The following is a 27,787-nucleotide window of genomic DNA, read 5'->3' as shown; positions in this document are numbered from 1 at the left end:
GGAGGGAAAAAGATTGAGAACCCCTGCTTTAGTGGAAGGGGCAGAAATGCTTATGGCTTTCCATGAACGCAGACACAGCACAACAAGAGGTCACAAATACCCTCCAGTTTTGGACAGAAAAACAAGTTAGTCAAATGCAAGGCCCAGTCCACACAGATTTTGGAGTGGTATAAGAATTGCTGTTCAGGATATGTCAGGGATCTGCAACCTTTGGCACGTGGCTCGCCAGAGGAAGCCCGCAGCCCCAGGCTGTTTACTTGCCGTCTCTGCAGGTTCGGTCAATCACGGCTCCCACTGGCCGCGGTTCACCACTCCAGGCCAATGGGGGCTGCGGGAAGCGGCGTCCAGCACGTCCCTCAGCCCACGCTGCTTCCCACAGCCCCCATTGGCCTGGAGCGGCGAACCATGGCCAGTGGGAGCTGCGACTGGCCGGACCTGTGGACGCAGCAGGTAAACAAACCAGCCCTGCCCGCCAGGGGGGCTTACCCTGGCGGGCCAAGTCTGCCAATTCCTGGGGTACGTTTTTCAACCAGAGTAGTTATAATGGGACAACCCCTAAGGTGGATGTAATTACAGGTAAGCACCCTCAAGTCCCACTGAAGTCAATGGGTGAGCCCCGGGCCCCGCTGGTGAACAGCCAAGTTCCCATCCCAATGATTTCAGAGGGCCCAGAACGGTAGCCTGGGTGAGCTGAAGTGGGCCAGCCCCGCTCCGGCCTGCGTTCGTGGCGGGACGTTACCGCTCCAGGGCCGGCGACTTCATCCTCTCCCGTGTCACCCTGCAAGCGGCAAACTCCGGCAGGCGGCGCCAGGGTGTCGGTCCCGCCCTGTGACAGACTCTGGGCGCTGCTGCAGGCCCAGCCGGCGCCAACGCGGGCTCAGCCCCACGCGGGTGCCGGCATCAGCGCTGCCCTGGGCCCGGCCCCCCGCGGGCCTCGGCCCCCCGTCACATTCAGCCAACACTGCTGCAAACCCCAGCGCCCGTCGGCAGGGCGGGGCCGGAAGGCAATGGAGGGGCAGCTCCGCCCTCCCCAACTCAGCCGGGAGCTGGAACCCCTAGCTCCGCGCCCAGCCGCGCCGCCATCTGCGCAGCGCGGCCCCTTTACCTCGTAGACATCGAGGAGCCTGTGGCGCTTGAAGTACGCCCGGAGCGCAGGGTCCGCGCTGCGCAGCGAGGCCATGGTCGAGCCGGGCCCCGCCGGGGCCTCGCAGTTCGCGGCCTCCTACGGCCAAGGCAGCGGCGCTCCCGGTCGCCTAGCAACCCGCTGCCACAGATCCAGCCACGCACCGCCCGCCCTCATTGGGCGCCTCAGCTCAGAGTACGGCGGGGTCCCACGGGGAGGGGAGTGTCCCGTCCCGCCCCCCACTCACCCCATCCCGACTCTGTACCCGCGCCCCGGTCACCCCCATCCCGACTCTACACCCCACGACCCCCACCACAAGTCCCACTCAGCCCATCCCAACTTTGTACCGCCCTGCCCAGCGTCCCATTCGCCCATCCCAATTCCATTCATACGCGCTGCTCCGAGCCCCCCTCACCCATCCCACTCTATATCCCCTGCCCTACCCCAAACCCCATTCATCCCCAGCCCAGCTCCATTCATCCCTCCAACCCCCATCCCAATTCCATTCATACGCGCTGCTCCGAGCCCCCCTCACCCATCCCACTCTATATCCCCTGCCCTACCCCAAACCCCATTCATCCCCAGCCCAGCTCCATTCATCCCTCCAACCCCCATCCCAATTCCATTCATACCCGCTGCTCCGAGCCCCCCTCACCCATCCCACTCTATATCCCCTGCCCTACCCCAAACCCCATTCATCCCCAGCCCAGCTCCATTCATCCCTCCAACCCCCATCCCAATTCCATTCATACCCGCTGCTCCGAGCCCCCCTCACCCATCCCACTCTATATCCCCTGCCCTACCCCAAACCCCATTCATCCCCAGCCCAGCTCCATTCATCCCTCCAACCCCCATCCCAATTCCATTCATACGCGCTGCTCCGAGCCCCCCTCACCCATCCCACTCTATATCCCCTGCCCTACCCCAAACCCCATTCATCCCCAGCCCAGCTCCATTCATCCCTCCAACCCCCATCCCAATTCCATTCATACCCGCTGCTCCGAGCCCCCCTCACCCATCCCACTCTATATCCCCTGCCCTACCCCAAACCCCATTCATCCCCAGCCCAGCTCCATTCATCCCTCCAACCCCCATCCCAATTCCATTCATACGCGCTGCTCCGAGCCCCCCTCACCCATCCCACTCTATATCCCCTGCCCTACCCCAAACCCCATTCATCCCCAGCCCAGCTCCATTCATCCCTCCAACCCCCATCCCAATTCCATTCATACGCGCTGCTCCGAGCCCCCCTCACCCATCCCACTCTATATCCCCTGCCCTACCCCAAACCCCATTCATCCCCAGCCCAGCTCCATTCATCCCTCCAACCCCCATCCCAATTCCATTCATACGCGCTGCTCCGAGCCCCCCTCACCCATCCCACTCTATATCCCCTGCCCTACCCCAAACCCCATTCATCCCCAGCCCAGCTCCATTCATCCCTCCAACCCCCATCCCAATTCCATTCATACCCGCTGCTCCGAGCCCCCCTCACCCATCCCACTCTATATCCCCTGCCCTACCCCAAACCCCATTCATCCCTAGCCCAGCTCCATTCATCCCTCCAACTCCCATCCCAATTCCATTCATACGCGCTGCTCCGAGCCCCCCTCACCCATCCCACTCTATATCCCCTGCCCTACCTCAAACCCCATTCATCCCCAGCCCAGCTCCATTCATCCCTCCAACCCCCATCCCAATTCCATTCATACCCGCTGCTCCGAGCCCCCCTCACCCATCCCACTCTATATCCCCTGCCCTACCCCAAACCCCATTCATCCCCAGCCCAGCTCCATTCATCCCTCCAACCCCCATCCCAATTCCATTCATACCCGCTGCTCCGAGCCCCCCTCACCCATCCCACTCTATATCCCCTGCCCTACCCCAAACCCCATTCATCCCCAGCCCAGCTCCATTCATCCCTCCAACCCCCATCCCAATTCCATTCATACCCGCTGCTCCGAGCCCCCCTCACCCATCCCACTCTATATCCCCTGCCCTACCCCAAACCCCATTCATCCCCAGCCCAGCTCCATTCATCCCTCCAACCCCCATCCCAATTCCATTCATACCCGCTGCTCCGAGCCCCCCTCACCCATCCCACTCTATATCCCCTGCCCTACCCCAAACCCCATTCATCCCCAGCCCAACTCCATTCATCCCTCCAACCCCCATCCCAATTCCATTCATACCCGCTGCTCCGAGCCCCCCTCACCCATCCCACTCTATATCCCCTGCCCTACCCCAAACCCCATTCATCCCCAGCCCAGCTCCATTCATCCCTCCAACCCCCATCCCAATTCCATTCATACCCGCTGCTCCGAGCCCCCCTCACCCATCCCACTCTATATCCCCTGCCCTACCCCAAACCCCATTCATCCCCAGCCCAGCTCCATTCATCCCTCCAACCCCCATCCCAATTCCATTCATACCCGCTGCTCCGAGCCCCCCTCACCCATCCCACTCTATATCTCCTGCCCTATCTCAAACCCCATTCATCCCCATCCCAACTCCATTCATTCCCCCACGCTGCTCTGAGCCCCCACTCACCCATCCAAAGTCTATATCCCCTGCCCCAAACCCAGCTCATTCCCATCTCAACTCCATTCATTACCCCACCCCATTCCAATTCCATTCATACCCACTGCTCAAAGCCCCCACTCACCGACCCCAACTCTATATGCCCTGTCCCAAACCCAACTCATTCCCATCCCAATTCCATTCATACCCGCTGCTCCGAGCCCCCCCTCACCCATCCAACTCTATATCCCCTGCCCTACCCCAAACCCCATTCATCCCCAGCCCAACTCCATTCATTCCCCCACTCCTCCATCCCAATTCCATTCATACCTGCAGCTCCGAGCCCCCACTCCTCCATCCTAGCTCTATATTCACTGCCCAGCTCCAAAGCCAACTCATTCCCCCCTCAACTCCATTCATCCCCCCTGCCCCAGGCTGCTCCACACCAAGCCCCCACTCATTCAACCCCCATCCCAACTCCATTCATAGCACCTGACCTCCTCTCACACCAAGCCCTGAATTTATAGCCATTCTAAATTATTTCATGCCCCCTGTCCATACCAGCCTCTCAAATTGCCCCTATTTCAACTCCATTCATACACCCAGCCTTGCACTACACCACACCCACCACTCACACGTCCATACCTACTCCCATCTATACCCCCAGCCCCACACCACACTAAGCTCCCCACCCAGACCCTCCCAAACACCATTCATACACCCAGTCTTGCACCTATACTGAGCCCCCTACCTCACCACACAGGCACCATTTATACTTCCTCAACAAGCCTATCCATACGTTCATCACTAGCCCCCAGTTGAGCCCCATTATTCCTCCATCTGTTCCCCCATGAGTAAGGCTATCTTTTAGTCACAGGTATTTTTAGTAAAAGTCATGGACAGGTCATGGGCAATTAACAAAAAGTCACGGCCCTGTGACCTGTCCATGACTTTTACTAAAAATACCTGTGACTAAATCTTACCTGCTGGGAGGTAAAGACTGAAGACTGCTGCTGATGGGGGGACGGGCAGCGTGGGGCAATGCTTCTGCTGGAGGGGTGCAGACCGGGGCCCTGCTGCAGCTGGAGGCGACCCAGGGACCCCTGCTGCTGGAGAGAGGAGCAGCTCGGGCCCCCCCTGCCGCTGCTGTGTGGGGCGACGGCCCACGGTCCTGCCACTGCTGGTCTGGGTAGGGGGCAGCCCAGGGCCGCCCTGCCGCTGCCGGTCTGGGCACAGGACAGCCCATGGCCCCACTGCTGCTCCGGGAGTGGAGGGGCAGCCAGGTCCCCCACTCGTCCAGGTTGGGGACAGCCCAGGGCCCCACCACCACCACTGCTGCTGGTCTGCGTAGGCACAGCCCAGGGCCCCTCCACTACTGATCTGGGTTGGGGAGCAGCCCGTGGCCCTGCTGCTTGTCTGGGAGGGGGGGCAGCCAGGGCACCCCCCAACCACCGCCGCTGGTCTGGATGGTCCAGGGCCCCACTGCCACCGCCGCCAGTCCGGGCGGGGAAGGCTCAGGGCCCTGCCATTGCCGGTCTGGGCAGGGCCCGCCACCACTGCCACTGGTCCCGGACTGCTGCTCCAGGGCAGCCCCAGGGACCAGCTGCTGGGGTGGTCCTGGGGTCAGCTGCACCAGCACTGCAAAATTCACTGAGGTCATGGAAAGTCATGGAAGCTGTGACTTCTGTGACCTCCGTGAATGATTCGCAGCCTTACCCATGAGCCTCCATACAGCTCTCATCCATACAGATCATTTCTAAGCAACACTGAATTCCTCATCCATACCACATTGCTTGGGCCCTCCCAAATTCACGGCCATGAAAAAGGCATCATGGACCAGGAAATCTGGTCTCCCCTGTGGGGAAATCTGGTCTTTTGTGTGCATTTACCCTATACTATACAGATTTCACAGGGGGAAACCAGCATTTCTCAAATTAGAGATCCTGACCCAAAAGGAAGTTGCAATGGGGATCGCGGTATTGCCACCCTTACTTCTGCACTGCCATTACAGATGTAGGAGCTGATGGTTTTAAGTTTTCTGAAAGCAGACATGTCTAACCATTTTTTGAAAAGCTATGGACAGAATTTTAATAGAAATACTCATAAAATTGCATCAGGTGTATGTGTAACTGCTACCCACATCCTTGCTTTGCCTCTGACTTCAGCTTATCTTTACTTATTAATTAATTACTATTGCTGTAAAAAAGTTGTGATTTTTTGGTTCAAAAGCTATGATCACCATTTGTTAAAGTTGCAGTTTTTTCAGTGCAAACACCATAAAAAAACAAACACCCCAAGAACAGAAACAGGATCTAAACTCCTATTTTGCAACTGACTAGATCAGTGGTTCTCAAACTTTTTTGTTCATGGACCACTTGCAAATTGCTGAGGGTCTCGGTGGACCACTTAATGATCTTTCCAAATGTTCTTTGTACCATTAGCTAACTCTGGTAAAGCACTTTGGATAAAAGCGCTATCTAAAAAAAAACTTAATAATAATTCACTTTTTTTTTGTTCCACAAATAAAAGCACACAACTCATATTTTAATATCAGTAGTCTTACCTTTCTAATGCAATGGATGTGCCCTCTCTTGCCTGCTGGGGCAGCCCCCAAGCTGGGGCTGGGAAGGAGGAGGGTCTCCCCTCACCCCAGCAGCCACAGAGCTGAGGCCAGGAAGGAGGGCCATCTCACCCTGGCAGCCACAGCCCTAGAGCTGGGGAAAGTCACCTCTTTCTCTGGCCACTGCAGCCCTTCACATTCCAAATTCTCCCCACCCCCTCCTCTCACCCCACTGCCCCCTCCCACCTACTCCCTATTCCCTCCAAGGCCACCACCTCACCTTAGATGTGCATCTTCTCCAGGGTGGAGGCACCTAATTAGTGGAGCCACACCTACACAGCTCCACTAATTAGGTGCATGGCCCGTTCATTCTCTTGTGTGCAGCCGCCCAGGAGCACACCTTAGAGGGAACTATCCACGGACCACCTGAATGGAGCTTGTGGACCACTGTTTGAGAACCTCTGACCTAGCTCCCAAGGCTATACTGCGGATTAATTAATTTTTTGTGAAGTGATAGGGGATTCTTAGCCAGAAGGTGTTCCTGTGGCCTACTGGATCCAGCATAGGATTGAGACTGAGAAAATTAGGATTGTAGTCCCAGTTTGGCTCCTGGGTGACCTAGGACAAGTCCCATTTCCCCATCTATAAAATGTGGATAATGATGCTGCCCTCCTTTGTAAGTGCTTTGAGATCCGTCAAAAATTGCTGTTCAGGAGCTGGTTATTACTATATAGTAGTATTAGTAGTTTTGTTCACATGCTGTTACAAGTTTTTAAAGTTTCTGCTTAGCTTCAGTTAGTTTTCATGTTTTTAAAAAGGGCTGAGTGAAAAATGAAGAGGTGATGGTGGAGTTGTTACTACCATTTTTCTCTCTTACATCTGATTGCAATGTCTCTCCCATGTGGAGATTATCTCCCACCCTCTTCTTTTGGGGAGATGATTATAGTTGGAGTTTTTAAGTAAGAGCTACCTTGAAAATGTTATTATTTGTATTGTGGTAGCACATAGGAGCCCCAGTCACTGATTAGGATCCCATTGTGCTGTGTAAAAAGAATAAAAAGAAGGTCCAGGCCCCAAATAATTTATAATCTGTGATGGGGGGCGGGCTGCACATGACTAGCCTTGAAATTAGATCAAATCAGATGCCCTCATGATATTTTGAGGGGGGTTGGTTTTAGTTTCCAATCATGCCGACGTTTTGGTGAGCATTTAAACATAATGGATCATGCCCACATCTGAGGTGCTTTTCCTGGTGTGCCGATTCGGCTGGGGAGAGGGACCATCACCTGGGCTGTGCAGTAGGCGGTAGGTTTTGGGTGTGAGCAGTGGCGGACTAGCCAAGGGGCCCCGGGCAATCGGGGCGCCCCCTCCGCGCGCCCGCCCGGCGCTCGTGCCGGGGACGGCGGGAAGCTCCAGCGCCCCGACCCCGCTCCCCGGCAGGAGCACCGAAGGGGAGAGACTGCATGGGGGAGGGGGCACAAACCCCGCGCGCTGGGTGTGGGCCGATCGCTGCAGCGCGTGACGGGCGGCGCGTGCGCGCCGGGGGCGCCTGCCTGTGACCGCCTCCGCGGCGCGAGCCGTGGGGGGGGGGGAGGGGCAGCACGTCAGCGTAGGGGGGCAGAGGTCAGAGGGGAGCTTTGCCGCCGAGCGGTTCCTCAGCGCAGTTGCGGGACGGGGAAGGACGTGTCCCGTTTCCGCCAGGCCGGGCTGAGGCGCGTCCCGCGGCGGTGAAACGGGCGCTTGGGCCGGCCTCAGCACCAGCGGGGCATGGGCGAGGCCAGGGGGGCGGCGAGAGCTGGGGCGGCGGCGGCGGGGCTGGTGCTGGGAGCTGGCGCGTGTTACTGTGTGTACAGGCTGACCGGGAGCAGGAGGGCGGGAGCCGCCGCCGGGACAGAAGGAGCCGCTAGCTCGGGGTCGGCCCCCGGGGGCGGTTGGCTGCCTCAGGTGTCCGGGCTGTCCAGCCTTGCCTGGCGGGGACCCTCCAGCCTCCGCTCAGGTGAGCTGCAGAGGGGCTCACGCCGGCAGGCTGTCTGCAGGCAGGCTGTGCCCCCCCGTCCAAAACACCCTTAGTTACTCTCACACACCAGGGGCGTTTGTAAACATTGGTATTGCCGACAAAATCTAGGCTTTGTAACAACGCTGCCTGATGCCTTAGCTGATGTGACCTTCCAGAGGTGGCATGAAAGAAGAGAGGGGAGAGTTGTGGGGGTAGGAAAGTGAGGTTATTTTGTTACTCTTTGGGGTTATTGTATGTTAGCATTTCCTGGTATCCTGACAGTAATGCAGCTAGCGAAGTCTCTGTTAGGGATCCAGCCGTGCTTTACATCTCTTTTCTCACCTAGTGTAGCATTTATTTTTACAGAAAAAGCACTTCTAGTTCATAGTCTTCTTCAGACTACTTGAATAGGTCAGTTTGATTAGAGCTGGATTTACTATCTGAAACTTTAGGCACCTAAATACCTTTGTAAATCTGGCCCTAATGGATGTAAAACTTACATCAGTGAGAGTCTGTTTGATTTTTAAAAGCTGACTAGACTCCCTTGAAATCATGAATCTTACCAGTTGCCTTATTGAAAGTGCTTTATTGGGTATCTTGCTTGCCCCCTGTTTTGTTGTTCATGATTTGTGTAGCCCTGTAACTGATAAAAGCACAGATCGGTATAGTAAGGAAAACATTAGCGTTTTTGCAGGCTAACTTTTGGATGTTATCTTCAACTTTTGTTTCAAATGAAAGAATGTTGAAGCATGTGTTGTTATGAGGGAGAGGAAGAATGCATGCACAGGTTTTGAAACCAATATTATAAAGAAGTTAACCAACTTCTGGATCTTCACAGTCTGACAACAGTCTTTTTAAGGGATTGATAATGTGAAAGAAACAGACTGAGACTGCATTGGACACCTGTAGAAAATGTTTTGCCACTTCTAATGTGAGTCTAGATTTGTCCAGCAGGATGGCAGTGGTTCAGTTTCCTGAGCTCTGTTTTTCATAAGAATTTCAGGTTACACTTTGGTCACAGTCTCAACTGAAATGCTAAACTATCTTGCCATTTTTGTAGTTTGATGCTGATGAGCCACTATTTGCAGATAGCATAACTGATATTGGTAAAAATGTAGGAAAATAGGGTTCAGAATAATTGCAGCCTAGTGAGAGTGTAACAAGGCAGTATTTGTTGTAAAATCTTTTTTGTGTGTGACTGTCAGTTTACACTGCCACCAGTCTGGCAAAAGTCAGTAGGATCTGTACATACTCAGTACTGAAAATCAGTGTCTTTTTTTTTTTAAGTGGCTAAAGCCCTGGTTCTGCTACTGAATCTACTTGGGCAGACACCTGACCTTGTGTGATGCCATTCAAGTCAATGGAGGTCCACAAATGCACAGGAATCCTCCATGGAGGTCTGATTGCATGATCAGGACCTATATCTGGAGTTAAATGCTTAACTTCATGCACTTAAGGTTGAAAATTTTAGAATTGTTCAAGACCTTTTAAAAAAAACCCAACCTTTGTCACATTCAATGGCTAACCATTGTGCATAAAGATTCAATAATGAGGAATAATGCTAATAAATCAAGAGAGAATCTCATGAAGAATAGGATCTGCTTCTGGGCAAGCTGGGGAGTTTCACAAAATCGTAGTATTTATTAGACTACCACTTCCTTTATCGCAGATCCTGGTCTTCATAAAACCATTTAGCCAGCTCAAGAGCTTCACTCCTGATCTGGCTGATCATGAACTTTGACATTAGTAGCGTTTGCTTTCATGAAGACCAGGTACTGTATGACACTCTTACGGTTAGCTGACTTAGGAGCAGAGCTCTTCAGTTGGCTGAGTGTCTTCATGAAGACCAGTAACCTTAACACAGCAGCTGTTTCTTTGTCAAAGATGCTCAGCTCAGCTCAGATGTCCCTGGACTAGCATATTCTTCATTCACCCTGTTAGTCCCCCAATTCTGGGAGGAATATTACTGGAGATAAGTCAAATTTCTACTCTCCTCCTAAATTGTCCAAAAAAAGTTGTCACATTCCATGTCAGAAATGGAAGTAGCAGACATTTAAAAAAAAAAAATCTCCATTGGATAACTGCAATGAATAAGGATCCAGTTATGATGAATAGTGCTAACAGAATTATTTCTTTGTTAATTAGCAAAATCATTACATAACCCCACATTCTTACAATTTTTTTATACTTTCTACACTTTTGTAGTTTTGAAACTAGAGGGGCTCAAAGTCATGCAACTCAGAAAGTAAGCTTTTTTTTAAATAATTTTTTGGCTAGAAATCAGAAACTACTTAATTTACTTAACCTAAAAAAAAAAAAACCACCCACCCACTCACCCCACCAGGCTTTACTCAGATTATATGCTGAAAAATTGGGGCAGATGCATTCTTTTAAAAATATGTGTATTGAAATCCTGTTTTAAATGCAAAATAGAACCCAGCCTTAACTGGTATTGCAGTGGCTCTGCCATAATATCATAGGTGGATCAGTGAATCCTGGGACTACAACTGACATGCTCTCCATAAGTATGTGGATATAACACAGCTCTGTAAAAGGTGTTATGTGCTTTGGTTCAGTGAAATGATTCAAAGTTGAATTTTTTTTTTAAATTTTTAAACCATGGCAGACACCGATCTTCCCAAATCACCCAGTAACTTGGACGCCAATCATCTACAGAAGCTTATTCATTTGCTTGAGTCCACAGATGATCCGTTAATTCAAGAACAAGCCTTGGTCACTCTGAGCAACAGTGCTGCCTTCTCTGTAAATCAAGTAAGTCATGTTCTAAAGAAAGCAATTATATTTCAAAGTGAGCCAGTATAGAAAATGAGACTGCATTTTGCTGAGGAGTAAGCATGAGATAGATCTAGAAACTCGTGTGTTCTCATCCTAATTTAGTGACTGTCACCCAGATCCTCAAAGGTATTTAGGTGCCTAACTCCCATGCATTTAAAAGGGAGTTAGGCACTTAATTTTGTGGATCTGGGCCTCGTTTCAGTCATTTAATCTCTCTGCCTTAATTTCCCCATTATTACAATGGATAGAAGAATAACTACTTTAGTGGGCTGTTATGAGCATAACTAATGTTGGTACAGAGCTTCATATTTTCAAAGTGCTATTTTATGTGGACATTATCACTAACAGTTTTGTAGTGTCAACTGAAGAGTTTGATTTGAGAGGTGCTGAGCACCTGCAACTTCCATTATCAGGCCTGAAATTTGCTATGTCTAACCCCTCTGCTATCAGGGTATTCCTTGGACTGGGAATTCAATATGACAAATTTCTTTGGGAGATACATGGGTACAGGAAAGCATAAAGGGTTAATTTTCAAGCTTTCACACTTCTCTTGTTGAGGTATTTCTCACAATTGTAACCATAGTTTCTCAGTTATTCTCTGGCCTCTAATGAGAAACTAAAAATATTATTTCTTACTAAAAAAATCTTTATTCTTTCCCCCCAGACCCCTACTAAGGTGACTGGGGTGTCATGAAGTTCTGAGATTTTTCATAAGGAGAATTAAAACAATTGTGTTGAGTTCAGTTTTGGGGAGGGGGAAGTAGGGTTTTGGCAGGAGGAGTAATATATTTTTAAGAGCATTTGAACTTTGTAAATTTAAAGGAAAATAAGCTAAATTTTAGAACCTGCTAACTAATTTTCAACCTGGTTCTGCAAACCTGCATGCTGAATTCCTGCTGAAATCCTACTGAATTCAAAGGGGAATTCTGACACAGAGGGCTTGAATAATAGAGATATTTTGCTCTTTTAAGATATTATGCCATATTCTAGCCTCAAATGTTTAAGTAGGGCTCCCACTGATTTCAATGAAAGTAGTGTAACCAAAGCCAAAATATGGCCTGTTGATGGCATATTTTACTACACTAAATGAAAAACACAGTAATTGTTTAAGTTGGATTAAACAAAAACATAACTGATGCTTCTTTCTATCTCGAAGTGAGCAAAGCTTTCTTAATTCGGATAGTTTTTACAAGATTTGAGAATTTTAGGAGTGACCCTGCAGAAACGTGCATCTGTCCTATTTGTTCTCATTTTATCTATGAAAAAATTTGGTGATAAACAAGGTACATACTATAAATTGGCATAAAAGTTTCACAATGAATGTTGTGCATATTTATTTTGTATAGGCTGGTATGTAAATAAAAAATATTAAACTGCTGATATTCTCTGTTTAAATATCAGACCAGATCCTGAAGGCTTTACTCCGGCAAAACTCTCATTTGGTTTAAGATTAACAGTAATATCTTATATATTTATCTGTTTATCTTTTAGGATATAATTCGAAATTTGGATGGCCTTTCTGTTATTGGAAAGATGCTCTCAAATTCCATTCCCAAAGTTAAAGAAAAAGCACTAAACACACTTAATAACTTGAGTATGAATGTTAAAAATCAAGAAGAGATAAAGGTAAGTGTACTAAAAGGCACCATAACTGAGGCAAAATTGAACAACAGAATGAAGTATGGACAGCTAGGAAGCAATAAAGACCTTTCAATATAGATGTTGATTAAAAGGATCGTACAGCAACATTTTGGAGAACATGAATATATACAAATCAGCAGATCCAAATGATCTTTAAACCCTAAGGCCAAGAGAAATAGCTAACAAATTTATTGAACCACTAGCAATTAGTTCTAAAGCATTTTAGAGAACCAGGCTGATTCCAGAGGACCAGAAAGAAAATTAACTTGATACCAATATTCAAGAGAGGAAAAAGATATCAGATGGAGTCAGGATTATTATTCTAAATTCAATCTCAAATATATATTATAAAATCCATTCGCAGTTAGTTCTGCTTTTTAAATAATACAAATGCAAAAATGTAAAGGGATAAGGTCGATTTCAGACTCACATTTTCCTAATATTCAAACCTATCCCTCTACAACTGAGAGCCCTTACAAAAGCTATGTTCCATTGTAAATGGAAACTATTGATCAGTAAGTGGAGATGGAGGATTTTCTCAGGAGCTGGACCTGAACTATGGAATCTGTTGCTACATGGTCATTCTTATCTCTTGTAACTAACCACTTTTGCAACTAAATGCAAAACTCATTTCTTCTGCCTAGCTTTGCCTCCATAAATTTATCACATATACAAATACACAAAACCCTATAAGCAATTCAATTCCAAGTGCCTATTTCTTGAAGTGAAGGAAGAGACATTTCAGTTCCAGTTTTTAAAATACTGGCGTAGGGGGTGTGTTCAGATACTATGGGATGGGAATATAATGCCTAGTCTGACAGAGCCATTCAGTGTTATTACTTTGGGCCTGTCCAAAAGGCCCTTTTAAATTTATGTAGAGCAGGTATTTTTTTTTGTTTAAATCAGAACATATTGTTTAAAAAGAAAAGGAGTACTTGTGGCACCTTAGAGACTAACCAATTTATTAGAGCATAAGCTTTCGTGAGCTACAGCTCACTTCATCGGATGCATACCATGGAAACTGCAGCAGACTTTATATATACACAGAGAATATGAAACAATACCTCCTCCCACCCCACTGTCCTGCTGGTAATAGCTTATCTAAAGTGATCATCAGGTGGGCCATTTCCAGCACAAATTCAGGTTTTCTCACCCTCCACCCCCCCACACACAAATTCACTCTCCTGCTGGTGATAGCCCATCCAAAGTGACAACTCTTTACACAATGTGCATGACAATCAAGTTGGGCTATTTCCTGCACAAATCCAGGTTTTCTCACTTCCCCCCCACCCCCATACACACACAAACTCACTCTCCTGCTGGTAATAGCTCATCCAAACTGACCACTCTCCAAGTTTAAATCCAAGTTAAACCAGAACATCTGGGGGGGGGGGGGGGTAGGGAAAAACAAGAGGACACAGGCTACCTTGCGAGGAGGTATTGTTTCATATTCTCTGTGTATATATAAAGTCTGCTGCAGTTTCCACGGTATGCATCCGATGAAGTGAGCTGTAGCTCACGAAAGCTTATGCTCAAATAAATTGGTTAGTCTCTAAGGTGCCACAAGTACTCCTTTTCTTTTTGCGAATACAGACTAACACGTCTGTTACTCTGAAACCTGTCATATTGTTTAAAGTAGCTCTATCAGAAAACTGATTTTTTTAAAAAACAAACAAACTAGTCTTTACAAAAAATTCAAATTGATAGTTTCTGCTAAAATTTAAGGTAGCTTATTTAGCTGCTAGTGTCTTACTTATGTGTTCTTGATCAAAGATGAGACTGATTATACATAGTTTTATTTATCCCCTTGCTGCTGGGAATCATGATTTTGAGCCATCGTGACTACTGACACTGGGATGTTAACTGAACTTCTTTGGCTGGAACAACAAATTGTAGAATCATAGAATATCAGGGTTGGAAGGGACATCAGGAGGTCATCTAGTCCAACCCCCTGCTCAAAAGCAGGACCAATCCCCAATTAAATCATCCCAGCCAGGGCTTTGTCAAGCCTGACCTTAAAAACTTCTAAGGAAGGAGATTCCACCACCTCCCTAGGCAATACATTCCAGTGTTTGACCACCCTCCTAGTGAAAAAGTTTTTCCTAATATCCAACCTAAACCTCCCCCACTGCAACTTGAGACCATTACTCCTTTTCCTGTCCTCTTCCACCACTGAGAATAGTCTAGAACCATCCTCTCTGGAACCACATTTGTACATTTAACCATTTCTTTTTTTTGTTCTTTAAGGTATACATTTTACAAGTCTGTAAGGAGATTGAGTTATCACCTTTGAACTCTGATCTGCAGCTAGCTGAACTTAGATTATTAACAAACATGTCTGTTACCAATGACTACCACCATATGATGACAGATGCAATTCCGTGCTTGCTTCATTTGCTTTCAGAAGGAAATGAAAGGACACAGGTACTGTTTATTGTACTATCATAACCAGATACCAAGGTATTTAACTTTGACTGACATGTCTTCTAGTTTAGATTTGCTTTCTTTATTTAAACCATCAGTTTCTAAGGTACTCTGTGGTGTGTGATTGATTTTATTTAAAGAAAAATAATTTTACAATTCAGTAACTATAACTAGTGGAGAACATGTAAAGGATTTGCAAAAATTGCCCAACTGTCCTCTCCGTGGAAATTCCTGCAGGAGGGAAGAGTCCTTCACAAGAATCTTCTTGCAGAGTTTCTCACCCCAAATCATTCCCATCGTGAGGTATTCCCCCTCTCTGGAGATGAAGCCTTGTTTTTGCCCCTGTATTGTTGGATGCTTTAGGAGACCAGAGCCATCCACACAGTAGTCCTCTGCCTTTGCACTGGCTCTAGAAACCCCACCACCCCCTTCCACTGTCTGACCTGTCAGGGAACATGGAGTCATGCTACCAGTGCCTCTCAGTTTCAACTGCCACATGGATCCCATTATAAAGGGGGTTGCCCCTGTACAGAGATGGGGAGAGCATGGAATATACAACACCACAAGCTTTATTACCTTTCCTAGCTAATCTCTGGTGCTGCTGTGGGAAATAAAGCTCCATTCAGCTCTTTTCTGCCTCTGGCCTGTAGGATCCCAGTAAGTAAATAGTGCCATGGAGGTAGGAGACGACCACCACCACCACTTCAGCACAGGGCAAAAGGAGATCTGCATGTGGAGGGTTCCACTGTTGCATGAATCTCTGGGGATAGCGAGCAAGAGTTTGCTCTCAGAATCACATAGTGATCTTAATGAATGTTCTTTATCTAACATCTGTTTATAATATGGCTCTCCTGGAAGTTGTATATGCAGGGAGAGTAGGTCATCACAGTCAACAGCCATCTTGTGAATCTGAGAGCTGAAATTTGCCCTTTGACTTACAGAAGACTCCTTATGTTGGGTATGTCTGTGACCATAATTACTAGGAATATAGGATCATCTGAATTTTTGTCAGAGTCCCACTACTAATAGAAGACCTGTGTGCACATGTACCGCTTCTTAGTGGTATTTGAAAAAAGGAAAATTGTATATTTGTAAATTACTATCAGAAATAATGGGAATCTTTTCTTCTCCTTATGATGCTTCCTGGGGGTACCCAGGGTTATGAGGCACCTCGCTACCAACTGCCCTTAGCATGAGGAAGTCTTGTCTGTGTCTGCTGTATCCCCAAATCCATAAGCCATGGGCAACACAAATACTCCCCTTCTAGGCTTATGCAAGCCTCACGGTCTCTCTACAGGTTAGTGATGGGCACTCTCCAACTTCTGAGCCCTCTGAGTATTCCCCTCGAGTGTCCAGCCCTTGTTCCACTAGACACTTGCAGTATTCCCAGGTTCACTGCTTCCAAAGAAGCAATACATCCTAGCTTACTAGTTTCATTCAGATCACTACTCTGCTTCACATGCGGCATGTAGATATGTTTATATTGAAAACAAGTAAGTTTATTGAACAAAGTATAATAAAAACAGTTCAAGTGAAAATAAGTAAAAGTATTGGAAATAAATGTTTACATATAAAATCATAACATGCACTCCAGAACCTAGACTTAACTCAACATTTTCATGTCCTAGAGCAATGCCCACCTAAAATCCTTCCAGTATTTTACAGCCAGCCTTGGCTGTGACTGTCCATTTATAAGACAAACACTGTTTGCCTCCTCAGTTGAAGGATTCAGGGTATGCCTTTGCATCCCCAGATATACCCCAAAAATCTATTCTCATTTATTTCTTACTGCAAATTTCCTCTTGAAGATTTTGCAATGTTTTGATTGTCATTTGGCTCAGTATGCAAACAGGCATCCATTGTGAGACATATAATGCCCAGTATACTCATGGCCAGACAGAGATCTGTCTGTTACCTCCTGCCTGAAAGGAACCTGTCCAAAACATGTCACCTGCTTTAAGGACAATTTTCTGTACAGATGTTACTACTTAAATATTATCCATACATACATTTTGCAGTGATTATGATGACCAGAGGGCTCTAGGCTCTTACTCTTGGTATAAACCTCACCTGACACCCTTTAGTGAATTATGCATATATCTGATCCAGCGGATCCTGGTAAAAAAAACTCTATGCATGCCCTATGCCCTCTGCCAGTTGGCACTATGAGGTTCCTGGGTCACACTCGTCCATTAGGGACAAAATTCAGAGCTAATCTAAGTTGGAGCAATTCTATTGACATCTGTACATCCACTCACACCAGCATTTAAATCTTGCTCACTCTTCTTATATAAATAGTTTCATTGATTGATCAGGGTTACTTACATGAGTTAGACAATCACATTTGGCCCTTAATGTAGTAGTACGTGCTTTAAAGTGACATGTCAGTGCTACAAGATGGCAATTCAAGAATATTAGCCTCAGAAATAAAAGGCTAGAGATGTGCCCATTATGCATTCAATCAGAGTTGAAAATGCAGTATTCAAATAATCTGTAGTTATGGCTAACACAAATCCAGCTTGCTTTATTCATTGCAAGTAGTCTCCCAGAGAGACTACTTGCATATGTAAGGCAAGTAGGATTTGGCCCTAAATATCTGACATCCCTTGTCTTTATCAAGGCAACAGCTGACTTTGAAGGTAGGGTCCTTTGATGCAGAAGCTACTGTCAAGTGCTCTGCAAAGGCTAAAGGGAGTTGCTGCCGTGTCTCCAATTATGGTGCTTACTGTAAATCACTGGATTAAATATCTTTCAACAAACAGGCTTTCCAAATCTCTCGCCTCTGTGATTTCACTCCCAGTAACCCGTTGGGCACCAGTCAGATTTCCTTGTTCACTTATCCAGCACACAGCAAGAATCTTAAATTGTTTTAGCTCTGTCGCCCCATATAATCAGAGTTCACTAAGTTTAAAAACTAAACCTTCTTCCTAAAATAGCCTGTTTTATTTGTATCTGTGACACTCCTTGGAGTGTTACTGTAGATGTTGGCTTAGTGAAATGTTGCACAGCACCTCACTGCAGGTACACACGTCTCTAATTTCATGAATTTAGATCTTTCATCCCAAATTCTGGGGATTTCATGAACCCCCTTCTCGTAATACCAAGGACTCTCAAATCCACTATTCCATAATAAGCTAGTCAGCCCAAAGTGTATCACTGATGTAATAACTCTCAATCCTTTCCTGTATAGCTCCTGTTAATAGCTCAGATACTGCACCTTAAATGTAGCATATCTGCATCGTCCCCCAAAAATACACAAAAACCAGATTGTAAAATAATCACGTTTATATTTCCACATAAATCATAAGCATGGACTTGGAAGGATTATATTTTAATCGGGAAATGTCATTAAAGGTAGATTTTTTTTTTTTTTACTGTATGTACACAGACTGATGCAAAAATATTTTCATCAGTGATACTTGAAATTTCTAGATAAATTCTCAAGCAGCATTTTTTTTACTTTGCCTAAGGATATTTATTTTGTATATTTTGACATGATGTTGACAATGTGTTAACAATTATGAAGCTTTAACTTTTTGAATCTTAATAATTAATGACAAATGTTAAGGCTGCAAGTCTTCCATGGAAGTCACGGATTCTGTGACTTTCTGGGACCTCTGTGATTTCTGCAGTTGCTGGTGCGGCTGACCCCAGGGCTGCCCAAGCAGCTGGGGTGGCCCCAAGGCCTGCTGCACCAGCCACTCCTTGAGCAGCCCCAGGGCCAGCCACACTGGCTGCTACTCGGCCGCCGGAGCAGCAGCGCCCCAAGCTACACACCCCCACCTCCCTATCCCAAGCACCTAAGATTTAGTCAGGGGTATTTATAGTACAAGTCATGGATAGGTCACGGGTCAATAATTTTTGTTTATTGCCTGTGACCTGTCCATAACTTTTACTAAAATACCCATGACTAAATCTTAACCTTAATTATGGTCTGCCACCCATCATAATTTCACAATTGAATTAATAAAAATAAAATTAAAAACAAACATGAATATTATCTCTCAGAATTATTTAAAACAAAAATAATTTCTGCAAAGCCTAGTTATGTGATGGGAAAGGAGAAAAGATCAGAGTTAAGCCTTATTTGGCATTTCCAGACACCTGTTTAGTTTTGTTTTTTAATACTACAACATTGTAACAAGACTGTAAATACATATTACTGAAGAAAAAGTTTTAAGCTGGGAATTATTTGTTATGCTCACTTCAGCATTAACTGAAGGGCAGTTCAGAACTGTACTGAAGGGTAGAGAAACACAGATGAGTAAGTACATCCTAAGACCTCCTGAAAATGCACTTCTTCTACAAAGCGTATTGATTCCTGTTTTAGCTGCCTTTCAGGGAGTTTGAGAGAATTTTAAAATATGGAATTAGGAGATATGTGCTGAACATCACTTAGTCACTGGCTTTTGTTGCATCCCATTCTTTTATCTGCTCATTGTCTACTTCGATTGTAAACAGAAGTCGGAGTTACTCCCCTCCCCCCAAAAGCCCAATTTGCATGGTTGCAATTTTAAAATACTAAGATAGCTGCAATCCTATATTTAACACTTGTCCTGTGCAAGGCTGGTGTCAGCGTCTGGTATGGCTTATAGCGGAGAGTGCCAGTCTCAGGGCAGACATGCCAAACTGGTGGTATATCCAAGAAGTAGATTTCTTCAAGCCAGTAGCAAACGTACACTGTATTAGTCTTGCCATGGAGCCACAGACAGTCTCCTTAAGTTCTCCAGCCCTTCTTTGCCACCCAGACAAACTGGACTTTATGATGATAGATTATTAAAACCAAGATTCACCACACATTAGGGTACTCCCAACCCCAAGAGGCCAGTCACTTACCCCTGGTCAGTGGATAATCTTGATCTGACCAAAGACAATGCTGTAGTCAATTTCTCTAATAAACTAAAAATTTATTAGCTAAGGAAAAAAATGAGTTATTGAGAGGTTAAAGCAGGTAAAATACATTACAGGTGAGTCTAAGTTTGTAGTCCAGTTGATAGCAGAGCTGTAGTATCTGCTAGTTCTCTAAGTTTCTCAGGGTTGCCCAAAATGGCTTTGGGGACCTCTGTCCAATTGCTCAGAATTCCACCCTGTCAGAATTCATCAGTCCAGAGATGGAGAATCGCTCCCAGGGTCCCTTCTTATAGTTGAAAAGAGTCTGGCAAGCGTTCTCAGCACAGCATGGACTCTTGTTTTGTTGACTACATACAAACATCTGTGAATTTTCCATTGTTGAACATTGAGACCCGTGTTCTGAAGTTAATGTTTCTTCATTTACAGTTTTGAGGCTTCAGACCCATTTAATGGACAATTTGAAGATAATGCATTTAGTTACAGCCATCCAGACAATCTTTCATAAATTATCAGGGAGTTTTACATATTAAATGAACTCATATCTAAAAGCTAATACATCCGTTTGATCTACAACTAAATAAGTACAAGGTAATTGTGACATAGTTCTGTCCTTGTCTCAGTGGGTCTTGCGTTTCCTGGTGGATTTTGGTAGCCTCGGAGGCTCACTGTGACCCTCCACGTAGCCCTTCTCTCTCTAGAGGCAAGGGTCACAGCCTATTGAGCCATTTGCATCATAAGCCAACAAGGGAGGTGCGGAGAAGCTACCCTCCCTTGCACAGTCTCTGCTGTCTCCCAGTCTCGGTGATTAATCAGGGGCAAAGCAGGGAAGCCCAGGCCTGCCTTCTACTCTGGGCTCCAGCCCAGGGACCCTAATAGTATCAGCTCTGGTAGCTGACTTTTTAAGAAACCGGACACATACAATTCCCTGGGCCACTTCCCCACAACAGCCCCTCCTCAAGATCCACTTCACCCTTACCTCAGGGCCTCCTTCCTTGTGCCTGATATGGTTTGTATTTGCTCAGTCTCTCCAACAGCACAACTTCTTCCTACAGCTCCTGACATGCACACCCACCTGATTAACTGGGAGGCTTTTAACTAGTTTCAGCCAACCCCTGATTGGCTTCAGGTGTCCCAATCAACCTAGCTGTCCTCCCTGCCTTTTGGAAAGATCTTAATTGGCCCCAGGTTTCTTAATTGACCTGGAGCAGCTGCCATTTGTTTAACCTGGTAACAGATATATTTGCACAGGCTAAACAAATCCCTGTCTCACATTACTTTACTATAGCCATCTGGCCTTGTCCCATCACAGTAATACATGATGTATGTAATGAGATATCTATAAATCTGTTGACTGCTAAGTGAAGACAATGCCATTAACATTACACTAATTTTCATGAATTTAGAGTAAATGTAATTACCGGGACATATGCCATGTAAATGTAATATGATAACATCCGCCTTTGTTCTGTTCTAACAAGTGAACTGGCTTGAACACACTATGATCTCTTAGCATTTCTTTGATATAAAGATACCAGTCAATTGCCTTATTGCTCTAATCTGAACCAGTCAGATAGCATCAGAGAGCTAGTAACCCGTTAGACAGCATCACAGCTGGTTTACTAAACAGTGGATTCATTTAATGCATAATCCTGCACTACTAAAATCAATGGAAGCTACATCACTGATTTCAGTGAGTGGAGGATCAAGCCCTTAAAGATGAAAGGCCAAGTTCTCCTCTGTTTCATTGTGTAAAAACCAGAGTAGCTCTACTGAACTCAGTAGAGAGAGCCCACTGGAGTTACTACAGATTGACACCAATGTAAATAAGAGTAGAATTTGCTCCTGCAGTATTTTTCCTCGTCAGCTGCTTTAGCTACAATTAATTAATTGTTAAAGGCTGACAATTTGCTTCTCTCTGTTCAAAAGCAGTAAATGAAGACAGTCCTGGTACCAAAGAGCTTTCAGATGTAGAGAAAGCAAGGACACACTGAGAAGCTTAGAGGTGGGTGGGAGGTGGCTCTTTTCTTGTGGACATCACTGAAGTTAATCTTTATGTGGAACTAGAGGGTAATAATGTGGCAAATTCTAGTAGGAAGACTGTTTCATGCAAAGCTGCGGGGAGGAGGGAAGACATGGGCGAAGGAGATAGTGAGTATTAAGATTCCCCTCCCCTTATTTTAAGTTTTTCCATGTGAACTATTATGTTCCTCATTTCAGATTCAAGTTCTGAAAGTACTTGTGAACTTATCTGCAAACCCAGCCATGACAAGACATCTTTTCAGTGTTCAAGTAAGACTTCTGCCATTTTCAAACTGCGTCAGTGGTGAACATTTTAGTACAAAAGTTCATGATGCTCTTATTAAATCTACACTTCAAATTGTATGATTCTTAGATAGCTGTACATTTAATGTTAGAATTTTACTTTACATAGCCAAAGCAGGCTGAAATCAAGAACGGTAGCTCTCCCAGGTAGTGCTATATCAGAGAGATCACATTCACATATGAAGATTCACCCAAGTGCATGGTTAACATGTTCACTATATGGCCACTGTTGATCATGCTTCCTGTATATAATGCAGAATGATAGTGGCAGTTTGCAGAAGTCCTTTCTCTCCATCCCTTCCCACCAAACAAGGGCATTGGTTGCTGCTCATACATGAGACATAAGATAACATACCCAATTGTCACTTTTCACCTATATTCATCTCCAAAGGGAACATATAGCCTGAGGATGTGCTGCAAATCATTTCAAATGCATCCAATGTTGCAAATTATCCTCACTTTCTCAACAACTGTTGTCTCAGCTGTCATAACTTTTTCAGCTGAGAAAGGTAGAAAATGCAATATACACAAAACATCTCTATCCACAGATGTACTGTTTTGATAAGACATCTTTATGAACACAGTACCACTCCCAATGCAGCTCCCAAGGCAAAGGCGGTTTATGGATTTGTGGGGCCCTGGGCCAGAGCAAGTGGGGGCCCCTTCCCACCCCTTCCACCTGCAGTCCCCTCCCCATCCCCGCCCTCCTCCTGGCGCTCCTGCCAGGGAAATGGGGCTGGGGCGCGGGGCCTTGCCCTGTTCTGCCCACCCAGCACTCCTGCAGGAGCACCAGGTGGGTAGACGGAGCTGGTCGGGGCATGGGGGCACTGTCCCAAGGTCTTTAATACATGAAGTACTTTACCTTCCAGCACCTGTTGGTGCCCTCAGTATGCAGGTTGTTGCATCCATTTCAGCTATATGCAAAACAATGTTGATATGGTAACAAATGAAATGTAAACCACTTCAAGTTGCCTTTTAGCTGTACTGTTTTTTACTCTCAAATGAGCTTCTCAAAACAAAATCAGACATCACAATATTTGGTTTCAGTACTCCTATTTTAAAACCCCTTTGTGGGAGTTGCAGGCACAAATAACCATTCTGCTGCCCTACAGATACCATGTCTTACCACAGCTCCAGGTCAAAGTGTAAAAAAAAAAAAAAAAAAAAAAAAAAGTGGACTTTTGTTCTCGATGAACTTCCACTTCATCTGACTATGGACTGCAGTTTTTTCAAGGGGCATTGTAAGGTCAAATATGAGCCAAAAATGAAGTAGATGTATAAACAAGCTTGTATAAAACCTGAGACCAATAAAAATGTTTCCATTCATTAAAAACAATGTTTACCTCCTTCCAACAAATAAATATTTGTATTCAGTGTTTGCCTCCCAAATGTTGTAACATGATCCTAATACCTTAGAACCTCAGAGAAAATTACTGTTTTTTAATCCAAAATGAAAAGGTCAAATAAGTGTAAAGCACGCTTGACTTTTCAAATAATCAGTTTAAATAATCTAAAGCATTCTTAACAACATAAGTAAGAATTTTTAAAAAAATTAAGCTGACTGTCCACTTAAGAACATCAGTATAATGTATGTGAAATGAATTTATCCATCTCAGTCCAGTCCCAATGGACATGCTCCATAAATCAACATAAATTAGCAACCTTGGTGACAGTCACAGTGGAAGTTATAGATGCTGACTTTCTAATGTGCCAGGGGGTGCTTCTCCCCACCTCGGCTCTGCTCCAGGTCCCACCCCCCTTTCCACCCCTTCCCCCAAGGCCCCTGCCTCTTCCTGCTCCACCTCTTCCTGCCCTGTTCTGACCCGTCCCTGATCACTGATCAGCAGGGCACTGATTGGTAGGGCCGCTATTGGATGCAAGGCGCTGGGGGGAGGGAAAGGTGCTGATAGGGGAGCTACCAGTGGGTGCTCAGCACCCACCATTTTGGAGTACCCCTGGGGTCAGCGCCTGTGGATTCGAGGGCTGTTCCTGTGATCCTCCAAAGACACATGTGCCTAACTTTAAGCATGTAAGTAGTCCCACTGAACTCAATGTGCATGTTTGTAGGATCAGAGCCTCAATGTCTAGATGACATCTCATTGGCAGGGGCAGGATGAAGAAACTGGCATTGCCACTGCCCATTCTGTGTCAGATCTGTTGATTAAGCACACTTCAGTGCGGAATTGTCAATCCAGTACCTTTTTGATAGTCCTGCAAATTAGGATAGTAGTATGTAGTTGTGATTACATGCTAAGGCTTAAGTTTTTGAAAACTAAATTAAAAAGTTAACTGTATTTAGTCTTGCCCCTGATTTTTACCTGAACCAATATTTAAGTAGCCAAGGTCAGTCTTTAGTATACCAAAATAGTATCTTTATCCTGTCTGCACTTTAAAACAGTTTCTAAATGCTTGACAAACATTCAGTCACTGTTCAAGGCAACTGAAATACCATTCAGAATGAAAACAGTATTCCAGCTCTTATAAATGAAAATGGGAATTTTCCAGACAACCACATTATAAAGATTCAGAGTACAAAGCATATGTCAGGTTGCAAAACACAAGCCAATCTTTTCCAAAAGGAAAAATGTGCAGTCCTTGCAAGTCTTTGACATGCTTTTATAGCACATGGTAGCTGTAATGTGTATATAGACGTAAGGTTTCTATTTTAGTGAGTTTTAGTTAGAAGCTGTCTGGTGTGTGGATCAATATTTATTTATTTATTTATTTTTAAAGAAATCATTGCTGTTTGGGGGGGTTACATCAGGAATTTTTCACACATTTACTTCTCAATTGATGATTAAGCATTACTTTTATGTATTTAATGTCATAGGCACCATCATTGCTTTCACTTTTTGACAACTGCATAAACAAAGATATTCTGCTTAGAGCCCTGACGTTTGCTGCAAATTTGAATGAGAATATGAAAAATGAAGAGGGCATCATTATCCAGGATCAATACAGTGAAGATTCAATTTTTTCTCTGCTCTGTGGGCATTCTACCCAATATGCTAAGAAATTGGTATGTTTATTGCATCACCATGATACAGAAGTGAAAGAACAAGTTGCCAAAACAATAACACAATTAAGAGGAGATACTAAGACCAGATACTCTGGTAAATTACAGTAATAGAAAGTGTTTATATTCAATGCTAAAATGAATTTCCTTTCATGAAAGAGTGAAGTTTAACCCACCACTCTTATTTTGCTGAGCACAATTACATTACTGTAAGCAAGACAGCTTACAATGCATTTAATACACAGTCTGTTAGAGATTCTTTCAGAGTAATGTAAAACAATGGTCTGTTTAGTACTGACAGTCTCCTGACAGCACAAAACTAGTGTGTGTACATGATAGAGGAAAGGCACTTTGGGGCATGGAAATATTTTCATTTCAAATTTACAGTAAGTTATGAAACAGTGAGCTCAACTTTTAAAAAAGTGAACCTTAAAGTGACCTGTTAATTTTGCAAACAGCATTTTCACTTATGCAGCTGTAAACATTCACTCTAGGCTGTAATGTGTGATAGATTTTGAGCAGTGAATTTGTCACTTTAAGAAAGGTTAGGCCATTTAAATTTTAGCAATGTAATTCTATTAATTTTACTATACACTTGCAGGGAAATACTGGAACATCTATTAAGTAAAATTAATCTCCACATTATTACTTGGATGAAAGCATAATGAGATTAGTCAAATTATATAAACATCTTTTGAAGGGAACTAGAAACAAATTTAACAAGTAGTTTATAAGCATTATATTACCCTCTTAATTGCAAAGTTTATCAACTCAAAAAACAAATGCAGACACTTTGAATATAGAATGTAGAACATATAGTAGAAAACATCTTGTACTGAAACTAAGCCACTAAAAATCCTTGAGCAAAGAATTATAGTGGCACAGTTATGTCACTATAGTTAAGGTTGCATCTCGACTTTTGTTTAAAGGTCAGCCTTTCTAAATTCTTTAAAATCAACATGCTTAGTTGGATTCCTCTGAAATTTGGTGTGCCTTGGACGATGAAGGGCAGGGTTATTGATGTGGAGATATAAGCCCCAGAAAAAGTTAGCATTTTTCAAAATGGTATTTTTGGTTTTTTGCACAGAGCTAGGGCTCAAACTGTTGATGTGGGTCAAAATAGTCTGAGTTTTACACAAGCTAGTGCATGGCACCCACTAAGTCTTAGGGGAGGCCAAAATGAGTGGTATTTAAGAATGTATATTTACAGTGCAAATGCAACCAATACAGAAAAATGTTTCTGCCATTTTATATGCTTTATAGCTCAACTATTGTAAGTGAGCTAAAATCAGAAAGGTTATTTGAATGGCTTTGAAATTTGCTGTGCTCATGGGGGCACAGAGTAGTGTTAGTGACCCTAACTTGGAGTCATTTGATCAAGGGGTTCCTGAGTTACAGACCCCCACCCCCAAATAATTGCTTTTGCTGCCATATTCTGTTAAACTGAGAGGTACTAATGACTGGATAACTCACAGACCTCATTGAGATTGATGGCTGTGCACTCCTCCTTCAATTAACATAGCCAAGGATAAGTAAATCACAAGCCCCCACCTAAGACAAATAAGAGATTGTTACAATTTCTGAGTCATGGATGGCAGGTTGTTGAGGGTTTTTTTTTTGGTGGGGGAGAATATAATCGTTTATCTTTGGATGTGGGCAGGGGGGAAGAAGTAGACATGTGAATGCTTCCTGGGAGGGGAGAGGTATTCAGGGGCAGTGGAATAGGGGGAGGGAGTTATATGGGGATGAGGGAAGTGTGGCACCCCCAAACTGCCAGTGCATCTCAATCTCCCTACATGCCACAACTCTGTCAGTGTGTCCCAACGTATGCACAAACTGCACACACCCACCATTTCAATTAGTCTGTGAGCTCTTTGGGGCAGGAGCACCATTGTACTTAAGGTTATGTCACATTTGTTTAAAGGTCAAACTTTCTAAGTCTTCTAAAATTGACATGCTTAGTCAGATTCCTCTGAAATCTGGTGTGCCCCAGAAGACTACAAAGTAGGGTTAGTAACCCAAATGTGGGGCCATTTGAGCTAGGGGATATAGCGATATAGGCCCTGAAAACAGCTATTTTTCAAAAATTTTAGATGGGTTTTTTTGGTGTGTTTTTGTTTTTTGCACAGAGCTAGTACCTGAATTATTGATGTGATGCAAATCAAAATAGTCTCTTTTGAGTCTTACCCAAGGTAGTGCATGACACCCACTAAATCTTTGAGGGACCCGAATTGAGAGTGGTATTTAGAAACATGTTCACCTTTTCACTTGTGTAGATGTGTAGTCTGGAAGGATTGCAAGGAGCGTACACCAAAAAAGAAAAAAATGTGATGGGGTTTCTATGCATCCACTTCACGTTTGCTTCAGTCATCAGAACGTGCCACTGCCATGGCCCTGGTGAACTACCCCCAACTGGTGGTTCCAGTCCAAACCTTTGTACACCTGTGTAATAAAGATTTAATAATTCATCTTGCTTGCTACAAGTTGCTCTTATGTTATTTTATGGGGAGGTTTAATTTGAACACAGCAGAATGGTCA

The 27,787-nt window shown here is 44.9% G+C and overlaps 2 protein-coding genes across 5 annotated transcripts in view; one reads left to right on the top strand and one right to left on the bottom strand.

Moving 5' to 3' along the window:
• The window catches only part of FBXL13 (F-box and leucine rich repeat protein 13), a 197,825-nt gene extending 196,501 nt beyond the window's left edge, over positions 1-1,324 (bottom strand). For all 4 annotated transcript variants that reach the window (XM_084630203.1, XM_084630205.1, XM_084630204.1 and 1 more), the window contains exon 1: positions 1,106-1,324. In XM_084630203.1, coding sequence (XP_084486329.1) covers positions 1,106-1,180 — 75 coding nt within the window. In that variant the 5' untranslated portion in view covers positions 1,181-1,324. The remainder of the gene's footprint in view (positions 1-1,105) is intronic.
• Positions 1,325-7,810: 6,486 nt separating this feature from the next.
• ARMC10 (armadillo repeat containing 10) lies at positions 7,811-27,717 on the top strand. The gene is made up of 6 exons (XM_084630299.1): positions 7,811-8,199; positions 10,826-10,971; positions 12,487-12,621; positions 14,884-15,060; positions 22,129-22,200; positions 25,064-27,717. Exons 1-6 carry the CDS (start codon positions 7,971-7,973, stop codon positions 25,358-25,360), a joined length of 1,056 nt encoding a protein of 351 aa, XP_084486425.1. The 5' UTR covers positions 7,811-7,970; the 3' UTR covers positions 25,361-27,717.
• Positions 27,718-27,787: the final 70 nt, after the last annotated feature.

This window comes from Lepidochelys olivacea (genome assembly GCF_965140295.1).
Source record: "Lepidochelys olivacea isolate rLepOli2 genome assembly, chromosome: 1".
NCBI classification, from domain to species: domain Eukaryota; kingdom Metazoa; phylum Chordata; order Testudines; family Cheloniidae; genus Lepidochelys; species Lepidochelys olivacea.
This window is presented reverse-complemented; position numbering and strand designations above follow the sequence as displayed.